The sequence below is a fragment of the Eschrichtius robustus genome, chromosome X (assembly GCF_028021215.1).
Source record: "Eschrichtius robustus isolate mEscRob2 chromosome X, mEscRob2.pri, whole genome shotgun sequence".
Classification (NCBI taxonomy): domain Eukaryota; kingdom Metazoa; phylum Chordata; class Mammalia; order Artiodactyla; family Eschrichtiidae; genus Eschrichtius; species Eschrichtius robustus.
The window spans coordinates 106,211,085-106,235,664 of record NC_090845.1 but is presented as its reverse complement, the minus strand read 5'-3'; the positions used below and the strand labels follow the sequence as shown (position 1 = coordinate 106,235,664).

General features: G+C 37.1%; 1 protein-coding gene across 2 annotated transcripts in view; it reads left to right on the top strand.

Moving 5' to 3' along the window:
- The window catches only part of CUL4B (cullin 4B), a 30,501-nt gene extending 25,266 nt beyond the window's left edge, over nt 1-5,235 (top strand). For both annotated transcript variants that reach the window (XM_068533016.1, XM_068533017.1), the window contains exons 19-21: nt 279-451; nt 2,735-2,887; nt 4,961-5,235. In XM_068533016.1, the coding sequence (XP_068389117.1) occupies nt 279-451; nt 2,735-2,887; nt 4,961-5,056 (422 nt within the window). In that variant the 3' untranslated portion in view covers nt 5,057-5,235. The remainder of the gene's footprint in view (nt 1-278; nt 452-2,734; nt 2,888-4,960) is intronic.
- Nucleotides 5,236-24,580: the final 19,345 nt, after the last annotated feature.

Below are 24,580 nucleotides of genomic sequence, written 5' to 3'. Positions count from 1 at the left end.
CTGGAGGTATCCTTTAAATGTAGGACTGGGGAAAATGAGATGTCATTTCTGAAGATGTGGTGGTTATCCACTTGGAATGATAATTGAAGCCTTTAGAGGATGACCAGGAAAAAAGCCATTGGATAGGACAAAGAGGAAGTTGTTCATGATCTTGGGGAAAAAAGGAAACAGTTTTAATAGATGGGTGGGGTAGAAGCTAGATTGAGGTTGAATGTAGCTGTGCGTGTTGATGAGTTAGTAACAAGTAACAAATAACTAAGCCACTCTTTCTTCTTCAGAGGATGGAGAGTTAAGAAGAACACTGCAGTCATTGGCTTGTGGCAAAGCTAGAGTTCTGGCAAAAAATCCAAAGGGTAAAGATATCGAAGATGGTGACAAGTTCATTTGTAATGATGATTTCAAGCACAAACTTTTCAGGATAAAGATCAATCAAATTCAGATGAAAGAAACGGTATTTCTTTTGCATTCTCCTCATTCTAATGTACTGGAATTATATTTGTTCATAATAAAGATTTATAAAGAAGATTTTAGCCTAGAATACTACCACTAACATTAACACTATCTATGCCTATATCTAGCTCAGTGTATTTCAGTATTTGATTTTGTAGGTTTTGAGGGGGCGGGGGTGTACACAACTGGGCCTGATAGTTTTATATCCTGCTTTTTGTGTGTTTAACATAAGACTTTAGAATTTTTTTTAATTTATTTATTTTAGGCTGCGTTGGGTCTTCGTTGCTGCGCGTGAGCATTCTCTAGTTGCGGCGAGTGGGGGCTACTCTTCATTGCAGCGCACAGGCTTCTCGTTGCGGTGGCTTCTGTTGTTGCGGAGCATGGGCTCTAGGTGCGCGAGCTTCAGTGGTTGTAGCACGTGGGCTCAGTAGTTGTGGTGCATGGGCTTAGTTCCTCCACAGCGTGTGGGATCTTCCCGGACCAGGGCTCGAACCTGTGTCCCCTGCATTGGCAGGCAGATTCTTAACCACTGTGCTACCAGGGAAGCCCCAAGTCTTTAGAATTTTTCCATGCCATTAAGCATCTTTATAAAATGGCAGATGGCCACACAATATTCTTTTACACAGCTATAATAATTTATTCAGCCAATGTCCATTGTTGGGCACTTAAATTCATAACTTCTTAGTATTGTAAATAAAACAGCAAGATACATCTCTGTACCTAAATCTTAATCTCTCTGATCCTTTCCTTACAAATTTATCATGGAAGTAGATTTTTTGGGTTAAAGAGTGTGAACATTTTAAGAGTCTTAATACATTATGCCATTTTGTGTTCTAGAAAGATTGGACCAATTTACACTGTCTAATGTGAGTGCCTGTCTTACTGTGCCCTTGCCAGCACTAAAGATTATATTTTCTTTTTTTAATCTTTGCCAGCTTGCTTGGTGAAAAATTGGAAGGTTTAGTTAGTGTTTCTTTGATCAACAGTGAATATTTTGTTTGTTTTTACCATTTGAATTTGTAAGAGACTTTTATTAAGGAAACCAACAACTGCAGCATTTCCTGAAACCAGTTGGTTTCAATTCCAACAAGGTTTAATGCAGTACTTGAGAAAAAGTTTTATAAGAGGGATAGAAGTCAAGGTCGCAAACAAGTTCCTGTCTCGTTAACATTCACATCAAAGGCGTGATATTCCCTTAGATTACTGTGTTATTTTAAAACGTGTGCTGTATCAGAAAGAAACTAACTGCAAAAAGCCCAAACTAGGGACTTCCCAGGCAATCCATTGGTTAAGACTCCGTGCTTCCACCGCAGAGGGCACAGGTTTGATGGGGGGAATAAAGATCCCGCATGCCGAGTGATGAGGCAAAAAAAAAAAAGCCCAAACTACTCTTTTAATTTAGGTGCTAAAGAGGAACATTCTTCCTTTAGCATTAGAATTGGTTAACTGACTTTTTTTAACTGTGCGTTTCTGATTTATATATTACAAAATAAAAATTAATGAAAAAAAATTTGGGACTTCCCTGGTGGCACAGTGGTTAAGAATCCGCCTGCCAATGCAGGGGACACGGGTTCGATCCCTGGTCCGGGAAGATCCCACATGCCGCGGAGCAACGAAGCCCATGCACCACAACTACTGAGCCTGTGCTCTAGAGCCCGCGAGCCGCAACTACTGAAGCCTGCGCTCCTGGAGCCCATGCTCCACAACAAGAGAAGCCACCACAATGAGAAGCCCACACACCACAACGAAGAGCAGCGCCCACTCGCCACAACTACAGAAAGCCTGCGCAGCAACGAAAACCCAAGGCAGCCAAAAAATAAAATACAATAAAATAAAAAGTTAAAAAAAAAAGTTTGACACTGGTTAGCTTAGCTGGTTGGTATCATACTTTGAGTCAGATGTCAGAATCGGTCACTTTTACAGATAAGCTAATGTCGTACAGAAATCTGGTCAATAACCTCTTGTGACACATTAAGATTTTGAGAAGAGAGTAAAAGAAAATGATAAATTCTGCATCAGCTGTCTCTCTTTCTAGAAAAGCAGCTCAAAGATGGTATTTTTCTATTAACTAATATTGGCGTTACTTCATTGATATAGGACATTAGGACAGGTAGGAGTTATGTTTGTAGGGTTTTTTCTGTCCTTGTCTGTATTTATAAGGTTTCTTTTGATAGTTCAATATATTTAAAGCATTAACTGTATCATGTCCCTAAAATGTACAATTTGTATAAGTAATCAAGTTTCACTTCAGGTACAGTTCCTAAGTTTAAAACTTTTTTGTTAGGTTGAGGAACAAGCAAGCACCACAGAAAGAGTATTTCAAGACAGACAGTATCAAATTGATGCTGCAATTGTTCGAATTATGAAGATGAGAAAGACACTTAGCCACAATCTTCTTGTTTCAGAAGTGTACAACCAGTTGAAATTTCCAGTAAAGGTAGGTACTTCTGTATTTTATTATTGAGCTGCTTATATATAAAAAATATTGAATTTATTATATATAAAAATTAGATTTTTCAGACACAAATCTTACAAACATAGAATAAAACCTCAAGACCATTTGGAGGGACAAAAGTTTTCATTTCTTATGCTCATATATATGATTCCAAAAAAACCTTTGTTGGCATATGTGGGCAGTTGTGACAAAAGGGGAAAACAATTTATAAAAGCTCCTATACCTGAAAGTTTAGCTGCTAAGTGAGTCTTTGAAATTTTCAAGTTTATTCACTTTATTTTTTTGAGCTTCCTTGTTATTTTTATTTCCTTTTTCTCCTTGAAATACCTAGCTGTTTGACAGATTTGGTTATTTTAATTAAGTTAAATCTGTTTAGTTAGCTTGTGTAAGTGTCCATTAAAAACTATACAGATAACTAGTAATCATTAGGCATCTTTTTTAAAGCTTAGCGGTAGTTCTGGCAAACAAATTAGTCGTCACATGGACATGTTCCATTATAAATGCCCAGTAATAAAGCGCCTTAGACAATGTGGTGTTGTACTGGACTGTATCTCATGTTTTAGAAGATTCCCAAACTCTTGTGATGATAAACACTTGGTAAAGTTTGGATAGACTCTTGGCTGTAGGGTTCTCATGAGCTTTGGGCCTAGGTAAGTCATTTCACCTTTTGAGCTTGTTTCCTCTTTTGTAAAATGGAGATGATAATAGTACTTATCTCGTAGGATTATTGTGAAGCTTAAATGAGATAATATATGTAAAAACTTAGCACTGGGCCTGGCACATAAGTGCTCATTAGCTGTCACTGCTAATAAGGTAGGCTTTCTCTCTCCTCCAAACCTAATACTGCCTCCTCATTACCACACTCTCACCCTCATATTCTGCCTTAACAATCATTTCACCTCTAGCCAGAGAGATCACTGACGCTAGCTAGCTAGGGAAGGTAGAGGATCACTGTAATAAATATTGTGCTGATATTCTAGGTCTTTCACCATAATTAAGAGAAAGTCATTTTGATTTTCAAATCTTGGAATTCAAATTTTGGTGAAATTTTGGCTGCCCCATCAAACTACTTTCCCTCTTTACCTTTCTTGATCAAGTAGCCATTTTACACAATCTGAAAAACTGTTAGCAAGCAAGATTATATTCTCTTTATAGGCTAGATACAAAAGACAGTGGAATTTTGTTACCCAAGAGCTAAGAATGCAATCATGAGAACAAGCTATAAGCTTTCTCAATGATTTTTCAACAAGTAGGATTCAAAAATTCAAATCATTTATAGCAGGTAAATAGTAGTATTCTTGTAAATAGTGATTTCCATAGTACATTTTTAATTTAATTTATAAAAATGCAACCTGACTTTGAGAACCAGCTTTTGTCCAAATTTAGGGTCTACTTATTTTCTCAAACTATCTTGGCAAAACTAAATAGCGTTCTGTTTCCTTAAACTATAATGTGTTCCTTTTGTGAAGTTATGGTAGTCTTTTGTATTTGTGCAGAGAATAGCTGGTTCTTAGAAGACCTCTTTAAAATAGAAAAGTAAAGTATTGTATAACAGTATGACAGGGGACTTCCCTGGTGGTCCAGTGGCTAAGACTCCCTGCTCCCAGTGCAGGGGGCCCGGGTTCCATCCCTGGTGAGGGAACTAGATCCCACATGCCACAAGTAAAGATCCCGCCCGCAGCAACAAAGACCCCTCGTGCTGCCGCAACTAAGACCCAGCACAGCCAGATAGATAGATATAGATAGATAGATAGGTAGATAAATAGATAAACATAAATAAATAATATGATAAGATGTGACAGTGTATGTATAGTGTAAAAACATTTTTTAACCTGGTTTATTTTCATTATACTTTCCTCTTTAAAAAATCAAGGAGATTTAAAAAATAAAAATTAAAAAATATTAAGATTTTAAAAATAAAAATTAAATATTAAGGAGATTAAATACATTAAATCAATGAGCCAAAACTGTTCTTTTTTTTTTCATGGGGTATTGGTAAATGGGCTTGAGCCAGTGGTTATGAGCTTTGCACTGAAAATTTGCCTTCTCTTACAGCCTGCTGATCTTAAGAAGAGAATAGAATCTTTAATTGACCGGGACTACATGGAAAGAGATAAAGAAAATCCAAACCAGTACAATTATATTGCATAAAATGTTGGCCTTGGAGCATTTGGTGTCATAAGCAGTAGCCAGTGGATAAACTAACCTGTTATTATTTGACTTCTTTTATACTACCAATGACCAAATGAAGCAGTGTAATGGAAATAGTTGAGTGACTTTTCAGTGGTTAACATGCCCATATAAAGAGTAATACTTACCTTTAAGAAGAATGTTGTTGAACTCTTTGCATGTTATTTAGTATGATGTGCAGAAAACTCTTAAGAAAGTACCTGGTCTTCATGATTCCTATTTGGAACTGGGGAAGAGGTCCCTATGGCTATTAAAAAAAGAGGAGGGGGGTTCTTATACACCATTAATTATGAAGCAAAAGGTTTATTTGCTTAAAATGTCATTTAAAGATACTTAAACTGCATGCAAACTTTATTTACTGTACAGAGTTCTGGATGTATTTATCAAATAGAAAAACCACCCTGGACTTGGTTGTTCACCTGTTTTGTGATTTCCCTTGAAGAGAAAAATAAGTTGTCATAGCTATTGATATTTTACTAAGTAATGTTCTGTTACACTGAAAGGGATGTTTTTAAAAATTTTATTTGGAAACAAGTTTTCAAGCAGAGGGACAGTTGATTACATAGTCTTGTATACACACATCCTAAAATGTTCCCATGGGATGTGTGTATATGGTTCAGCCCTGAGTTTACTGTGCTGATTAACAGGTACTTATAAAAATAGCTGAAATAGAAAATTGCTGGTCAGTTGTACTAGAAGAACATGGTAGGAGAGAAAAATCCAACTCTTTCTTCATATTAAAAATGAATATAATATGAACATCGCAAAAGAGACCAAAACCCACGTGTTTTGTAACTTTTTACAAGAGCAAAAATTCATAAACTAGTTTTCAACTTCCTTTAGACTTTAATGTTGTTTGGACAGTTTTGTCTTTAACTTGGACCAATTGTAGATTGTTACAGGCTTCCTGGGACTTAGCATTCCTATTTTCTCTACCAAAGTTTTTTTTTTTTAACATCTTTATTGGAGTATAATTGCTTTACAATGGTGTGTTAGTTTCTGCTTTATAACAAAGTGAATCAGTTATACATATACATATGTTCCCATATCTCTTCCCTCTTGCGTCTCCCTCCCTCCCACCCTCCCTATCCCACCCCTCTAGGTGGTCACAAAGCACAGAGCTGATCTCCCTGTGCTATGCGGCTGCTTCCCACTAGCTATCTATTTTACATTTGGTGGTGTATATATGTCCATGCCACTCTCTCACCCTGTCACATCTTACCCCTCCCCCTCCCCATATCCTCAAGTCCATTCTCTGGTAGGTCTGTGTCTTTATTCCCGTCTTGCCACTAGGTTCTTCATGACCTTTTTTTTTTCCTTAGATTCCATATATATGTGTTAGCATACTGTATTTGTTTTTCTCTTTCTGACTTACTTCACTCTGTATGACAGACTCTAACTCCATCCACCTCACTACAAATACCTCCAAAGGTTTTTTTTGGAAGCACCTCAACTCTCCTTTTTGTTGGCATATAAGCATTTCCTATCATCCTTATTTTAACTTCCTAAAGCCCTAGATAGAACTAGATCCTTTCTCATTTCCCCCATACACCCCCTAGTTGGGAATTTCAAATTCTGTATTATGCTGATCTTATTCCTTTCAAAATTGCTTGAAGATAAAGAGTTCTCATAGCCACTGGACACCTACTTTTCAGGGGAATGTCCTAGGATTGTTCATACATAGAAAATAGCAAAAGTATTGTTCTTCAAATTGATAATGTGAGTAAAAGTCTTCTCTTTTACCATCAGTGGTCTTTTGTTTTTGGGTTTGGGGTTCTGTTTTGCTTCCTTGTTTGTTTTTCCTTGAAGCTTTGAAGGGAATTGATCTTGGAGGAAAAGCAGAAATTTTGTTTTGATTTTTAAAAAAATCAGAACTGCTTTAATGCTTTTTTGCAACAGTGTATTTCCTTGACTATTTGGAACCATTAAGAAGAATACCTAGGTCCTAACCCTCAACTGAGACTTTTGGCTCTTGTGTTTGCTATTGATTGTTTTCTTGAGTTCTCAAAGAACTGTGACCAGCTATTTTTTTTAAAAAGTTGCCTGTTTTCTTGATAATTGCATCAAACTTAACATACTGTTGTCCAACAGTATGTGGTATTTAGAATGCCTTCCTAACTATTTTTGAGCAGCCATTGCCTGTATTTTCTTAGAGCCTCCCTGGTTTCCTTAACTGAGCTTATCTGACAAGGAAATGCAGCTATTTTGTTTGCCCTCTCTCCATACTGGACCATCTAAGTCAGTGTTCTAACTCATCCCTGATGGTCTGTGAGATACGTAGACTGTTCCACCAGACTCGATAATTACTCTTAATGAGTTTTTAGGTAGAATTGGTACCATTAGGAGACTCTTGGTGTTACCTTTGTTATCTTGAAAGCTGGTCCCTTCCCTGAGGCTCTTAATTTTTTGAAAACTTGATGCTATTTCAGCTGAAAAAATTGGTGAGACTATTAAACAAATTGAGGGGAGCTGTTTAAGAAATTGAGAAGTAATCGCAAACAACATTGGATAATTGTGACTTTCAGTTCTGTATCAGTTGAATTTTTGTGCTCTTTTCCCTGTGTACGTGGTGGTTCTATTTTTCTCCAATAAAACTTTTATTTAAAAAAAGTTTCTGGAGAAGATCTTTAAAATTCAAATATTGTAAGAATATTATAAAACCACAGAACTTAACATCTTCTTCCTAATGATTTCTTTAATGAATTCACAGTTGTCAATTTTGTTATTTTTTAAGTTTCTCTTTAATTTTTGTGGTGGTTTGATGGTAATGCTGTAGGAATGTGGAGGGGAAGGTATGGTAATGGATGATTCCCAGGAATCCTCAAGGTGAGTATTTATTCTTAAATGTTCTATTAGAAAAATCAAGCACAAGTAGAAACATTGTTTTATCCAAATCCTCAAAGTCAAGTAGTTTTGTAAAGTCAGTATGAAACTAGTCTAGATTTAAGTTGAGAAGGATTGGTGTTAGTTCTTTAAATATTTACTAGAATTCACAAAGCTATCTGGTCCTGGGCTTTCTTTTATGGGGAGATTTTTGATTATTGATTCAATCTCTTAATAGTTTTTTTCAGATTTTCTATTTCTTCTTGAGTCAGTTTTAGTATTTTGTCTTAAAATAACTACCCAGACTTTTGTCTAGTATTTGCTTGGTATATCTCTTCATTGCTTAACAGCCTTTTCTTATATTCTTATATTTTAGGTGTGTCTCTTCCATATTAGATGGATTTTCCCATCTTTCCCCTAATCTGACAACTTCTGTCATTTTTTTCATAATATACATTTATTTTTTTATTGAGGTGTAGTTGAAGACAATTTCTGTCCTTTAACTGGAAAATTATATCCATTTGCATTTGTTTCTAACATCTTATGGGTTGCTCTTTATCTCTTCTAATTTTCTTTGCTTTTTCTCCTTTCTCAGCTTTAAAAACTATATATTGAGTTTTGTTTATTTTGTTTTTTATTCCATTTTCCCCACTACTTATTTGGAAGTTATATATTCTATTTCTATTCTTTTACTGATTACCCTTGATATGTTAGCATGTATGCTTAACAAAGTCAAAAATATCTAAATTTTCCTCCCAATTAATATAAAGATGTTAAAACACTTTAATACTGATCACCTCTCCCCCAACTTAACACAGTGTTGTTGTCCAATGTTTTAGTTTTGTCCTCTTTTTAAAAATGAACACCACAAATTAAAACATTAGTCTTTGCTCAAACACCACCTTCTCAGTGAAGCTTACCATAGCCATTCTATTTAAAATTTCAACTTGCCCACCAATGCCATCACACATACACTACCGATTCCACACTCACCCTGCTCTTTTTCCTTTTTTACATATCATTTGTTACCTTTTACATACTATGCAATTTACTTGTTAACGATACTTAACGGCATATTGTCTGTTTACTCCGCTAGTGTAGAGTTAAAGCTCCATTAGGGCAGAGACCTTCGTTTTGTTCATTGATGTATCTCAAACACTTAGGGAAGTTTCTAGCCATAGTAGGTGCATTAGATTCCTGTGGCTGCTGTAACAAATTACCACAAATGTAGTGGCTTAAAACAACAGAAATTAATTCTCTCACATTTCTAGAGGCCAGAAGTCAGAAATCAGCTTTACTGGGCTGAAATCAAGGTGTTCGCAGGGCCACACTCCCTCTAGAGCTACATTTCCTTGTCTCATGTCCCCTCCCTCTACTTTATTTTATTTTTGTTTTTTTGTCCCTTCCTCCAAGTTAAAAGCTGGTTCCATAACATCTTTTTTTTTACTGTTTTTTTAAAATGTATTTATTTTTATTATTTATTTTATTTTTGGCTGTGTTGGGTCTTCGTTGCTGCACGTGGGCTTTCTCTAGTTGCGGGGAGCCGGGGCTACTCTTGGTTGCAGTGTGCGGGCTTCTCATTGTGGTGGCTTCTCTTGTTGTGCAGCATGGGCTCTAGGCGCGTGGGCTTCAGTAGTTGTGCACGTGGGCTCGGTAGTTGTGGCTCGTGGGCTCTAGAGCACAGGCTCAGTAGTTGTGGCACGTGGGCTTAGTTGCTCCACGGCATGTGGGATCTTCCCAGACCAGGGATCGAACCCGTGTCCCCTGCATTGGCAGGCGGATTCTTAACCACTGCACCACCAGGGAAGCCCTCAACCATTATTTTGTTTTTCAAATATTGCCTCTCCTCCATTCTTTCTCTTTTCTCCGCTTGGAACTAAGTCAGACATGTAGAGTTTCTTATTTTATCCTCTATCTCTATCTCTCTTTCATATTTTCCATCCCTAAGGCTGCATTCTTGGTAATTTCTTTAGAACTGTTTTCCAATAAACTAATTCTGTCTTCAGTGCCCAATCTTCTCTTTAATTCATCCACCAAACTTTTAAGTTCAACAGTTTATATTTTTTATTTCTAAAAGTCTTATTTGCTTCTTATATAAATCTGCCTAGTCATTTTGATAATCTGCTGTTGCTTGCTCATTTTTGTCGTTCTTTCTTTTTTTTTTTTAATTTTTATTTATTATTTATTTATTATGTTTATGTTTGGCTGTGTTGGGTCTTCGTTTCTGTGTGAGGGCTTTCTCCAGTTGCGGCGAGTGGGGGCCACTCTTCATCGCGGTGCGCGGGCCTCTCACTATCGCGGCCTCTCTTGTTGCGGAGCAGAGGCTCCAGACGCTCAGGCTCAGTAGTTGTGGCTCACGGGCCCAGTTGCTCCGCGACATGTGGGATCTTCCCAGACCAGGGCTCGAACCCGTGTCCCCTGCATTGGCAGGCAGATTCTCAACCACTGCGCCACCAGGGAAGCCCTCGTTCTTTCTTTTAAGTAAATATTTTTCTTACACTAGTAACTTTGTATCCTGTATCAGTTAATTCCAATATCTAAAGCACTTGGGGGATATAAATTTGTTTCTTTTTTTACAGACGTTCCTTATATATGTTAGATCATCAGTGGCCAATAGAAATATAATGTGAGCCACGTGTAATTTTAAATTTTCTAGTAGCCATCTTAAAAAAGCCAAAAATAAACATGAAAATAATTTTAATATATTTTATTTAACCCAATCTATTGAGGTTCTCCAGAGACATAGAACAAGTAGTGAGTGTGTGTGTGTGTGTGTGTGTGTGTGTGGAGAGAGAGAGAGAGGTTTATCCTAAGGAACTGGATCACACAGTAATGAAGATTGAGAAGTCCCATGATCTGCAGTCAGTAGAGCCAATGGTGTAGTTCCAGTCCATAAAACCAGCAGACTGGAGACACAAGAAGAGCTGTTTCAGTTGGAGTTCAAAGGCAGAAAAAGACTGATGTCTCACCACAGCAGTCAGGCAGTAGGAAATTCCCACTCACTAATGGGAGGGTTAGCCTTTTTGTTCGATTCAAGCCTATGATAGGATGAGGCCCACCCACATTAGGAAGGGCAATCTGCTTTACTCAATCTACCAATTCAAATATTAATCTCATCCAAAAACACCCTCACAGACAACACCTGAAATAGTGTTTGACCAAATATCTGGATACATTGTGTCCTGGTTAACTTGACACATGAAGTTAATCATCACAGCCATCATAGCCAAAGTATTTTTGTTTCAACATGAAATCAATATAAAAATTATTAGAGAGATTTTACATTTTATACAAAGTCTTCAAAACCCAGACTGTATTTTACACCTCCAGCCCATCTGAATTTGGATTAGTCACATTTCATGTACTCAATAACTGCACATGACTAGAGACAATTGTATGATACACTGTAGCTTGACTTTTTACACTTTTTAAAAAATATATTTATTTTTTGGCTGCGTTGGGTCTTTGTTGCTGTGCTCAGGCTTTCTCTAGTTGTGGCGAGCAGGGGCTACTCTTTGTTGCTGTGTGCAGGCTTCTCATTGTGGTGGCTTCTCTTTGTTGCAGAGCACAGGCTCTAGGCATGCAGGCTGCAGAAGTTGTGGCACATGGGCTCAGTAGTTGTGGCTCTTGGGCTCTAGAGCGCAGGCTCAGTAGTTGTGGCGCACGGGCTTAGTTGCTCTGTGGCATGTGGGATCTTCCTGGACCAGGGTTCGAACCCCTATCCCCTGCATTGGCAGGCGGATTCTTAACCACCGTGCCACCAGGGAAGTCCCACTTTTTGCACTCTTATAGGTGACTTATGATGTACAGAATTTCTTAATTTACTCAAATTTATCAATCTTTTCCTTGATGTTTAGAACTTTTTTGTATCTCGTTGAAAAAGTATTTCCCTACCACAAGGTCTTAAGAATATTTTTTTCTTGGAAGCTTTATTTTCTTATGTTTTTATTGAAGTCTAGTTGATTTACAATATTATATTAGTTTTGGTGTACAGCATAGTGATTCAGTATTTTTACAGATTATACTCCATTAAAATTATAAGACAATGGCTATAATTCTCTGTGCTATACAGTATATCCTTGTCGCTTATGTAGTTTATACATAATAGTTTGTATCTCTTAATCCCATACTCCAACTTGCTGGTCCTCCATTCCCTCTCCCCACTGGTAACCACTAGTTTGTTCTCTATATCTTAGTCTGTTTCCGTTTTGCTATGTACATTCATTGTATTATTTTTTTAACTCTGCATTTAAGTATTTGTCTTTCTCTGACTTATTGCACTAAGCATACTAATCTCTAGGTCCATCCATGTTGCTGCAAATGTCAGAATTTCTTTTCTTATGGCTGAGTAATATTTCATTGTATATATATACCACATCTTCTTTTTTTTTTTTTTTTAAACATCTTTATTGAAGTATAATTGCCTTACAATGGTGTGTTAGCTTCTGCTTTATAACAAAGTGAATCAGTTATACATATACAATATGTTCCCATTTCTCTTCCCTCTTGCATCTCCCTCCCTCCCACCCTCCCCATCCCACCCCTCTAGGTGGTCAAAAAGCACCGAGCTGATCTCCCTGTGCTATGCGGCTGCTTTCCACTAGTTATCTATTTTACATTTGGTAGTGTATATATGTCCATGACACTCTCTTACCCTGTCACATCTCACCCCACCCCCTCCCCATATCCTCAAGTCCATTCTCTAGTAGGTCTGTGTCTTTATTCCCGTCTTGCCACTAGGTTCTTCATGGCCTTTTTTTTTTTTTTTTTTTTTTTCCTTAGATTCCGTATATCTGTGTTAGCATACTGTATTTGTTTTTCTCTTTCTGACTTACTTCACTCTGTATGACAGACTCTAACTCCATCCACCTCATTACAAATACCTCCATTTCATTTCTTTTTATGGCTGAGTAATATTCCATTGTATATATGTGCCACATCTTCTTTATCCATTCATCTGTCGATGGACATTTAGGTTGCTTCCATGTCCTGGCTATTGTAAATAGAGCTGCAATGAACATTTTGGTACATGACTCTTTTTGACCTATGGTTTTCTCAGGGTATATGCCCAGTATTGGGATTGCTGGGTCGTATGGTAGTTCTATTTGTAGTTTTTTCAGGAACCTCCATACTGTTCTCCATAGTGGCTGTATCAATTTACATTCCCACCAACAGTGCAAGAGTGTTCCCTTTCCTCCACACCCTCTCCAGCATTTATTGTTTCTAGATTTTTTGATGATGGCCATTCTGACCGTATACCACATCTTCTTAATCCAATTGTCTGTTGATGGACACTTGGGTTGCTTTCACATTTTGACTATTGTAAATAATGCTGCTGTGAACACTGGGGTGCATGTATCTTTTTGAATTAGTGTTTTCATTTTTTGTGGATATATACCCAGGAGTAGAATTGCTGAATCATATGGTAGTTCTATTTTTAGTCTTTTGAGGAACCTCCATACTGTTTTCGATTGTGGCTGTACCAATTTACATTCCCACCAACAGTGCAGAGGATTCCCTTTTCTTCACATTCTCACCAGCAACTGTTATTTGTAGACTGATTGATGATAGTCATTTTGACAGGTGTGAGGTGATATCTCATTGTTTTGATTTGCATTTCTCTAATGGCGATGTTGAGCATCTTTTCATGTTCCTGTTAGCCATCTGTATGTCTTCTTTGGAAAAATGTCTATTCAGGTCTTCTGCCCATTTTGGGGTTTTTTTTTTTTGATATTGAGTTGTATGAGTTGTTTATGTATATTCTGGATATTAATCACTTGTCAGTCATATCATTGGCAAATACTTTCTCCCAGTCCATAGGTTGTTTTTTCCTTTAGTTGATGGTTTCCTTTGCTCTGCAAAAGATTTTAAGTTTAATTAGGTCCCGTTTGTTTATATTTGCTTTTATTTCTTTTGTCTTTGGAGACAGATCCAAAAAAATATTGCTACGATTTATGTCAAAGACTGCTCTGCCTATGTTCTCTACTAGGAGTTTTATGGTTTCAGGTCTTACATTTAGGCTTTAATACATTTTGTGTTTATTTTTGTATATGGTGTGAGTCTCTTGTAGGCAACATATTCAAGTGTATTGTTTTTTTTATCAAATCAGCCACCCTCTGTCTTTTGATTGGAGCATTTAGTCCATTGCCATTTAAAGTAATTATTGATAAGTGTGTACTTACTGCCAGTTTATCACTTGTTTTCCAGTTGTTTTTGTTAGTTCTTCTCTGTTCATTTCTTCTTCTTTTTGTTTCTTCCCTTGTGGTTTGATGATTTTCCTTAGTAGTTTTCTTGTGTACCTATCTTTTTAGTTTTTGTGTATCTATTGTTGGTTTTTTATTTGTGGTTACCATGGGGTTCATATGTGTTGGCCTATAATTATATCTACTAATTTTATTTTATTTTTTTAAATTTATTTTATTTTTTTTGGCTGCGTTGGGTCTTCATTGCTGTGTGTGGGCTCTCTAGTTGCGGCGAGCAGGTGCTACTCTTCGTTGCGGTGCACGGGCTTCTCATTGTGGTGGCTTCTCTTGTTGCGGAACACGGGCTCTAGGCGCGCGGGCGTCAGTAGTTGTGGCACATGGGCTCAGTAGTTGTGGCTCGTGGGCTCTAGAGCACATGCTCAGTAGTTGTGGCGCACAGGCTTAGTTGCTCTGCGGCATGTGGGATCTTCCCAGACCAGGGCTCGAACCTGTGTCCCCTTCATTGGCAGGCGGATTCTTAACCACTGCGCCACCAGGGAAGTCCTGTATCTACTAATTTTAAACTGGTAGTCATTTAAGTTCAAAAACATTCTAGAAGGTCTACATTTTTTACTCCCCTCCCCCCATTTTGTGTTTTTGATGTCCTATTTTATATCTTCATGCTTATCCCTTAACTGTTTATTTTAGTTATAGTTGCTTATACCGTTTTTTGTCTTTTTATGTTCATACTGGCTTAAGTGGTTGATTCTCAGTCCTTACTATATATTTGCCTTTCCTAGTGGGATTTTCCCTTTCCTATACATTCTTCTTATCCACTTAGAGAAGACCCTTTAATGTTTCTTTCAGGGTAGGTTTAGTATTGATGAAGTCTTTTAGTTTTTGCTTGTCTTGTTCTTTATCTCTTTTTCTTTTATAAATGGTAATCTTGCTGGGTACAGTATCCTAGGTTGCAGGTTTTTCCCTTTCAACACTTTGAACATTATCATGCCACTCCCTACTGGCCTGCAAAGTGTCTGCAGAGAAATCAGCTGATAGCCTTATGGGGATTCCCTTGTATATGATTTTGTTTTTCTCTTGCTGCCTATAGAACTCCTGCCATGCAGCATGCAGGATTTTCCCTGACCAGGGATCCAACCCATGCCCCTGCAGTGGAAGCCCAGAGTCTTAACCACTGGACCACCAGGGAAGTCCCAAGACCTCTTTAGTTATCTTTAACTTTTGCCATTTTAATTATGATATGTCTTGGTGTGGGTCTGTTCGGGTTCATCTTGTTTGGGACCCTCTGTGCTTCCTGTATACATATCTGTTTCCTTCTTCAGGTTTGAGAAATTTTCAGCCATAATTTCATTAAATACATTTTCAATCCCCTTCTCTCTCTTTTCTCCTGGGACCCTTACAATGCAAATGTTGGTACACTTAATGTTATCTCTTAAATTGGCTTCATTTTTCAAATTTTATCATGATCTTAAATGTAATATATAAAACTTTTAGGAAAAAACAGGGAACAATCTATGGGGATTTATGATAAAAATTCTTAGATATCAAATCAAAAATATTCATAAATGGAAAAAGTGATAAATTAGACTTAAAGTTAATATTAATTGAGCATTGTTATGATTTTATTTTATCACTTTTGTTCTTTTATTAACTATAACTGTGTTATTTTAGAGGTTGCTTTAGATTTTATAGTTATATATCTTTAACCTATCATATTCTGCCTTTGGGTGATATTATACCATTTCACTTACGGTATAAGAATCACACAATACTGTTCTTCCATTTCTGCCCTCTGGATCTTTATTCATTTTGTTTTTATATATGTTGGAAACCACACAAAACACTGTTCTTGTTTTTAAGTCAAATATCTTATAAAGAGATTTAAATGATTTTTTAAAATCCTTTGTATAGATCCAGATTTCCATCTGGTATCACTTTTCTTCTGAAGGACATCATTTAACATTTCTTTTAGTGGGGGATCTACTGGTGATGAGTTCTTTCTGCTTTTTTATGTCTGAACGTATTTCACCTTTGGTTTTTGTGTGTGTGTGTGTGATTTGAATTTTATTTTATTTATTTATTTTTATACAGCAGGTTCTTATTAGTTATCTATTTTATACATAGTAGTGTATATATGTCGATCCTAATCTCCCAATTCCTCCCACCACCATCACCCCCCCCCCGCTTTCCTCCTTTGGTGTCCATACATTTGTTCTCTACATCTGTGTCTCTATTTCTGCCTTGCAAACCGATTCATCTGTACCATTTTTCTAGATTCCACACATATGCATTACTATATGATATTTGTTTTTCTCTTTCTGTCTTACTTCACTTTGTATGACAGTCTCTAGGTCCATCCACATCTCTACAAATGACCCAGTTTCATTCCTTTTCATTGCTGAGTAATATTCCATTGTATATTTGTACCACATCTTCTCTATCCATTTGTCTGTTGATGGGCATTTAGGTTACTTCCATGACCTGGCTATTGTAAATAGTGCTGCAATGAACATTGGGGTGCATGTGTCTTTTTGAATTACGGTTTTCTCTGGGTATATGCCCAGTAGTGGGATTGCTGGGTCATATGGTAATTCTATTTTTAGTTTTTTAAGGAACCTCCATACTGTTCTCCATAGTGGCTGTATCAACTTACATTCCCACCAACAGTGCAGGAGGGTTCCCTTTTCTCCACACCCTCTCCAGCATTTGTTGTTTGTAGATTTTCTGATGATGCCCATTCTAACTGGTGTGAGGTGATACCTCAGTGTAGTTTTGATTTATATTTCTCTAATGATTGGTGATGTTGAGCAGCTTTTCATGTGCTTCTTGGCCATGTGTGTGTCTTCTTTGGAGAAATGTCTATTTAGGTCTTCAGCCCATTTTTGGATTGGGTTTTTTTTTTTAATATTGAGCTGCATGAGCTGTTTATATATTTTGGAAATTAATCCTTTGTCCATTGATTCGTTTACAAATATTTTCTCCCATTCTGAGGGTTGTCTTTTTGTCTTGTTTGTAGTTTCCTTTGCTGTGCAAAAGCTTTGAAGTTTCATTAGGTCCCATTTGTTTATTTTTGTTTTTATTTCCATTACTCTAGGAGGTGGACCAAAAAAGATCTTGCTGTGATTTATGTCAAAGTGTGTTCTTCCTCTGTTTTCCTCTAAGAGTTTTATAGTGTCCGGTCTTACATTTAGGTCTCGAATCCATTTTGAGTTTATTTTTGTGTATGGTGTTAGTGAGTGTTCTAATTTCATTCTTTTACATGTATCTGTCCAGCTTTCCCAGCACCACTTACTGAAGAGACTGTCTTTTCTCCACTGTATATCCTTGCCTCTTCTGTCATAGATTAATTGACCATAGGTGCGTGGGTTTATCTCTGGGCTTTCTATCCTGTTCCATTGATCTATGTTTCTGTTTTTGTGCCAGTACCATATTGTCTTGATTACTGTAGCTTTGTAGTATAGTCTGAAGTCAGGGAGTCTGATTCCTCCAGCTCCGTTTTTTTCCCTCAAGACTGCTTTGGCTATTCGGGGTCTTTTGTGTCTCCATACAAATTTTAAGATTTTTTGTTCTAGTTCTGTAAAAAATGCCATTGGTAATTTGATAGGGATTGCATTGAATCTGTAGATTGCTTTCGGTAGTATAGTCATTTTTCACAATGTTGATTCTTCCAATCCAAGAACGTGGTATATCTCTCCATCTGTTGGTATCATCTTTCATTTCTTTCAGCAGTGTCTTACACTTTTCTGCATACAGGTCTTTTGTCTCCCTAGGTAGTTTTATTCCTAGGTATTTTATTCTTTTTGTTGCAATGGTAAATGGGAGTTTTTCCTTAATTTCTGTTTCTGATTTTTTGTTGTTGGTGTATAGGAATGCCAGAGATTTCTGTGCATTAATTTTGTATCCTGCAACTTTACCAAATTCATTGATTACTTCTGGTAGTTTTCTGGTGGCGTCTTTAGGATTTTCTATGTATAGTATCATGTCATCTGCAAACAGTGACAGTTTTCTGTCTTCTTTTCCAATTTGTATTCCTTTTGTTTCTTTTTCTTCTCTAATTGCCATGGCTAGGACTTCCAAAACTATGTTGAATAATATGGTGAGAGTGGACATCCTTGTCTTGTTCCTGATCTTAGAGGAAATGCTTTCAGTTTTTCACCACTGAGAGTGATGTTTGCTGTTGGTTTGTTGTATATGGCCTTTATTACGTTGAGGTAGGTTCCCTTTATGCCCACTTTCTGGAGAGTTTTTATCATAAATGGGTGTTTAATATTGTCAAAAGCTTTTTCTGCATCTATTGAGATGATCATATGGTTTTTCTTCTTCAATTTGTTAATATGGTGTATCACATTGATTGATTTGCATATATTGAAGAATCTTTGCATCCCTGGGACAAATCCCACTTGGTCATGGTGTCTGATCCTTTTAATGTGTTGTTGGATTCTGTTTGCTAGTATTTTGTTGAGGACTTTTGCATCTATATTCATCAGTGATATTGGTCTGTAATTTTCTTTTTTTGTAGTATCTTTGTCTGGTTTTGGTATCAGGGTGATGGTGGCCTCATAAAATGAGTTTGGGAGTGTTTCTTCCTCTGCAATTTTTTGGAGGAGTTTGAGAAGGATGGGTGTTAGCTCTTCTCTAAATGTTTGATAGAATTCACCTGTGAAGCCATCTGGTCCTGGACTTGTGTTTGTTGGAAGATTTTTAATCACAGTTTCAATTTCACTACTGGTGACTGGTCTGTTCATATTTTCTATTTCTTCCTGGTTCAGTCTTGGAAGGTTATACCTTTCTAAGAACTTGTCCATTTCTTCCAGGTTGTCCATTTTATTGGCATAGAGTTGCTTGTAGTAGTCTCTTAGGATGCTTTGTATTTCTGCGGTGTCTGTTGTAACTTCTCCTTTTTCATCTCTAACTTTATTAATTTGAGTCCTCTCCCTCTTTTTCTTGGTGAGTCTGGCTAATGGTTTATCAATTTTGTTTATCTACTCAAAGAACCAGCTTTTAGTTCTATTGATCTTTGCTATTGTCTTGTTTCTATTTCATTTATTTCTGCTCTGATCTTTATGATTTCTTTCCTTCTGCTAACTTTGGGTTTTGTTTGTTCTTCTTTCTCTAGTTCCTTTAGGTATAAGGTTAGGTTGTTTATTTGAGATGTTTGTTGTTTCTTGAGGTAGGATTGTATTGCTATAAACTTTCTTCTTAGAACTGCTTTTGCTGCATCCCATAGGTTTTGGATCGTCGTGTTTTCATTGTCATTTGTCTCTAGGTATTTTTTGATTTCCTCTTTGGTTTCTTCAGTGATCTCTTGGTTATTTAGTAACGTATTGTTTAGCCTCCATGTGTTTGTGTTTTTTACGTTTTTTTTACCTGTAATTCATTTCTAATCTCATAGCGTTGTGGTCAGAAAAGATGCTTGATATGATTTCAATTTTCTTAAATTTACTGAGGCTTGATTTGTGACCCAAGATGTGATCTATCCTGGAGAATGTTCCATGCGCACTTGAGAAGAAAGTGTAATCTGCTGTTTTTGGATGCAATGTCGTATAAATATCAGTTAAATCTATCTGGTCTATTGTGTCATTTAAAGCTTGTGTTTCCTTATTAATTTTCTGTTTGGGTGATCTGTCCATTGGTGTAAGTGAGGTGTTAAAGTCCCCCACTATTACTGTGTTACTGTCGATTTCCTCTTTTATATCTGTTAGCAGTTGCCTTATGTATTGAGGTGCTCCTATGTTGGGTGCATATATATTTATAATTGTTGTATCTTCTTGGATTGATCCCTTGATCATTATGTAGTATCCTTCCTTGTCTCTTGTAACATTCTTTATTTTAAATTCTATTTTATCTGATATGAGTATTGCTACTCCAGCTTTCTTTTGATTTCCATTTGCATGGAATATCTTTTTCCATCCCCTCACTTTCAGTCTGTATGTGTCCCTAGGTCTGAAGTGGGTCTCTTGTAGACAGCATATATATGGGTCTTGTTTTTGTATCCATTCAGCGAGCCTGTGTCTTTTGGTTGGAGCATTTAGTCCTTTCACGTTTAATGTAATTATCGATATGTATGTTCCTATGACCATTTTCTTAATTGTTTTGGGTTTGTTTTTGTAGGTCTTTTTCTTCTCTTGTGTTTCCCACTTAGAGAAGTTTTGTTGTAGAGCTGGTTTGGTGATGCTGAATTCTGTTAGCTTTTGCTTGTCTGTAAAGCTTTTGATTTCTCCATTGAATCTGAATGAGATCCTTGCCGGGTAGAGTAATCTTGGTTGTAGGTTCTTCCCCTTCATCACTTTGAATATGTCATGCCATTCCCTTCTGGCTTGTAGAGTTTCTGCTGAGAAATCAGCTGTTTAACCTTATGGGAGTTCCCTTGTATGTTATTTGTGGTTTTTCCCTTGCTGCTTTCAATCATTTTTCTTTGTCTTTAATTTTTGCCAATTTGATTACTATGTGTTTCGGTGTGTTTCTCCTTGGGTTTATCCTGTATGGGACTCTGCGCTTCCTGGACTTGGGTGGCTATTTCCTTTCCCATGTTAAGGAAGTTTTTGACTATAACCTCTTCAAATATTTTCTCGGGTCCTTTCTCTCTCTCTTCTCCTTCTGGGACCCCTATAATGCGAATGTTGTTGTGTTTAATGTTGTCCCAGAGGTCTCCTAGGCTGTCTTCATTTCTTTTCATTCTTTTTCCTTTATTCTCTTGTGCAGCAGTGAATTCCACCATTCTGTCTTCCAGGTCACTTATCCGTTCTTCTGCCTCAGTTATTCTGCTATTGATTCCTTCTAGTGTATTTTTCATTTCAGTCATTGTATTGTTCATCTCTGTTTGTTTGTTCTTTAATTCTTCTAGGTCTTTATTAAACATTTCTTGCATTTTCTCGATCTTTGCCTCCATTCTTTTTCCGAGGTCCTGGATCATCTTCACTATCATTATTCTGAATTCTTTTTCTGGAAGGTTGCCTATCTCCACTTTATTTAGTTGTTTTTTGGGGGTTTTATCTTGTTCCTTCATCTGGTACATAGCCCTCTGCCTTTGCATCTTGTCTGTCTTTCTGTGAATTTGGTTTTTGTTCTACAGGCTGCAGGATTGTAGTTCTTCTTGCTTCTGCTGTCTGCCCTCTGGTGGATGAGGCTATCTGTGGGAGCATTGCCTCTTAATGTCTCCAGTTCACTTCTTTTCTTCCAGATTACCAAACTTAGTAGAGCCACAGGTGCTCACTCCTCTCCTGCAGTCTGCCAAACCTCCAAAATGCCTTTTTTTCCTCTGGTTGCTTTTAAGTTTTTCTCTTTACCACATGTTTTGAGCTGTTTCATTATGATGTTCCTTATGGTGTTGTTTCTTCCTGTTTCTTTTAATTGGGGTTCATTGAGCTTTTGGGATCTGTGGGTTTATAGTTTTCATAAGGTTTCGAAAGTTTTTTGCTATTTTTTTTTCAAATATTTTTTTCTGCCCTCTCCCTCCTTTATGGACTCCAATTAGGCCATTTGAAATTGTCACACAGTTCATTAATGGTCTTTACATTTTTTGGTATTGTTTTTCTCTCTGTGTTTCCTTTTGGATAGTTTTGTTTGCTTATTTGATTGTTTTCAAAAGCAGTTTTTATTATTATAAGAATTTTCAATTTATACCTCAAAATGGGTCAAAAATAAATGAGCTCTTAAAGACTTGGGTTAAACATCTCTGCTATCATTTGCAAATTGATATATCTTAATATTAATCAAAACTAAATGATTTAGTGATCATATACGTCTGATATTTAACTGTTATTATAAACTACCTTTTTCTGTACAAGTATTCAAGGACAGGGCAAATATTTAATAGAATAGATTATTTATTTCCTCCTTTAAGTCATTAATGCAAGTAGCATTTATCTAGGTCACAAACTAAACAGGTGATGACAAGAAAATAATCTCCGCAACTCAAGTTTAATAAGAGTTCTTACTTAATGGCTATATTTTTTATGTATAGATCCCTTGTCCCTTGTTACTGAGAAGAATGTTTCTGATATATGAACAATTATAAAGTAAGCCAATAAGGGCTTCCCTGGTGGCGCAGTGGTTAAGAATCCACCTGCCAATGCAGGGGACACGGGTTCGAGCCCTGATCCGGGAAGATCCCACATGCTGCGGAGCAACTAAGCCCGCGAGCCACAACTACTGAGCCCACGTGCCACAGCTAATGAAGCCCCCCCGTGCTCAGCAACAAGAGAAGCCACCGCAATGAGAAGCCCCCGCACCGCAGTGAAGAGTAGCCCTCGCTCGCAGCAGCTAGAGAAAGCCCACGTGCAGCAACAAAGACCCAACGCAGACAAATTTTTTTTTAAAAAGCCAATAAAATTAATTTTCTGGATACAATTTTATACTATTTTCAGTCTTTCAGTTAATAGTTTTCAGTTCTCTAAGTAGTATATTATCAAGAAATCAGAAGTTATAAATTAGGAACCATGAATAAATCATTGTGTAAGATTTCTCAAGCTTTGGAACATGCAATGTTTATTGTTTTAATTTTTTCTGCTTTTCTAAATCTCCTGTCTGTTTTCTAGGATAAATACACCAACAATAAGAGGGAGGGTGCACTACATTAAATAATTTTTTGGTAAAAGAAAAGGCAAACCATATTAAATATGAACCACTTTGATGTGTTTCAAGCAAGATATTAGTAAGCTACATATCTATAAAGTAACAAATCTTCAATTTCCAGTGTTACAGCAAACATGATACTTAGAAATGTTAGATGAATGATATTATCTTTAACATATTTAGTGTTATGACAATAAACTCTTCAGGTCAGTAAGAATGTAGCCATCTTTCTGTCACCCCTACAATCAGAGAAAGTATATTTGCTTCCCACACAAATCCCTCCATCCTGTTGCCATAGGTCTCTTTAGTTTTCAGACATATGGCAGACACCAGCTCTAAGGGTGCTGAATTGCCCTAAACACACTTCAAACTTTCAAGTTATCTCAATGGAAGTAACTATCCCAAGGAAGCTTGAGGTGAAGGAGTTACCAACTCATCCACCTCTCCCCTCCCTACCCCAACCCCCTCCCTTCATGATACATAGCATGGCCACATACTTTACAAAGAAATCTTCATAAAAACTCTAACCCTTTTTTTATTTGTATATTTTATACTACAAATAGGATGAGAAATTTTAAAAGTTGTACAGTCAGCCTTGAAATGTTTGTTCACTACGCATGTGTTGATCTTCATATTCAGATTGGTCCTCAGTCAAAATGAAAGACATATTCCCAAATGATATCCTCTTAAAATAACTAATTTTTTAAAATTAGGTATAGTTGGCAAAATTGTAAGATATTTAAAGTGCATTGTGGTGATTTGATATGGGTATATATATGTATACTGTGAAAGAATTTCCACCGTCTAATTAATTAACACATCCATCACCTCATTTATTTATTTTTTTTGTGAGAACATTTAAGTTCTACCTTCTTAGCAAATTTTAATTATACAATACAGTGTTAACTATAGTGACCATGGTTTTGTTTGTTTATTTATTTATTTTTGGCTGCGCTGGGTCTTTGCTGCTGCACATGGGCTTTCTCTAGTTACAGCAAGTGGGGGCTACTCTTCATTGTGGTGCGCAGGCTTCTCTTTGCGGTGGCTTCTCTTGTTGTGGAGCATGGGCTCTAGGCACGCAGGTTTCAGTAGTTGCAGCATGCAGGCTCGGTAGTTGTGGCACGCAGGCCCCAGAGCGTGCGGGCTTCAGTAGTTGCGGCATGTGGGCTCAGTAGTTGTGGTGCACGGACTTTAGTAGTTATGGTGCACAGGCTCAGTAGTTGTGGTGCACGGGCTTAGTTGCTCTGCGGCATGTGGGGTCTTCCCAGACCAGGGATCAAACCTGTGTCCCTTGCACTGGCATGTGGATTCTTAACCACTGGACCACCAGGGAAGTACTATAGGGACCATGTTTTATATTAGATTCTCAGACCATATTCATCTTATAGCTAAAAGTTTGTATCCCTTTTCCAACCTGTCCCTATTTTCCCCACCCCTGTCCCAGCCCCTGGCAACAATTTTTCTGCTCTCTGTTTCTATGAGTTTGACTTTTTTTTTATTCTACATGTTAGTGATACCATACAGTATTTATCTTTCTTTGTTTGGCTTATTTCTCATAGCATAATGCCTTCAGCTCCATCCATGTTGTCACAAATGGAAAGATTTACTTCTTAATCATAACTGTTATATTTGTTTATACACACACACACACACACACACACCACATCTTCTTTATCCATTCATCCGTTGATGGACACCTAGGTTGTTTCCATACCTTGGCTGTTGTGAGCAATGCTGCAGTGAATATGGGAGGGCAGATATCTCCTTGAGATCCTGTTTTCATTTCCATTGCATGTAAACCCAGAAGTGGAATTGCTGAATCATATGGAAGGGCTATTTTTAAGTTTTTGAGGAACCCTTATACTGTTTTTCACAGTGGCTGCACCAA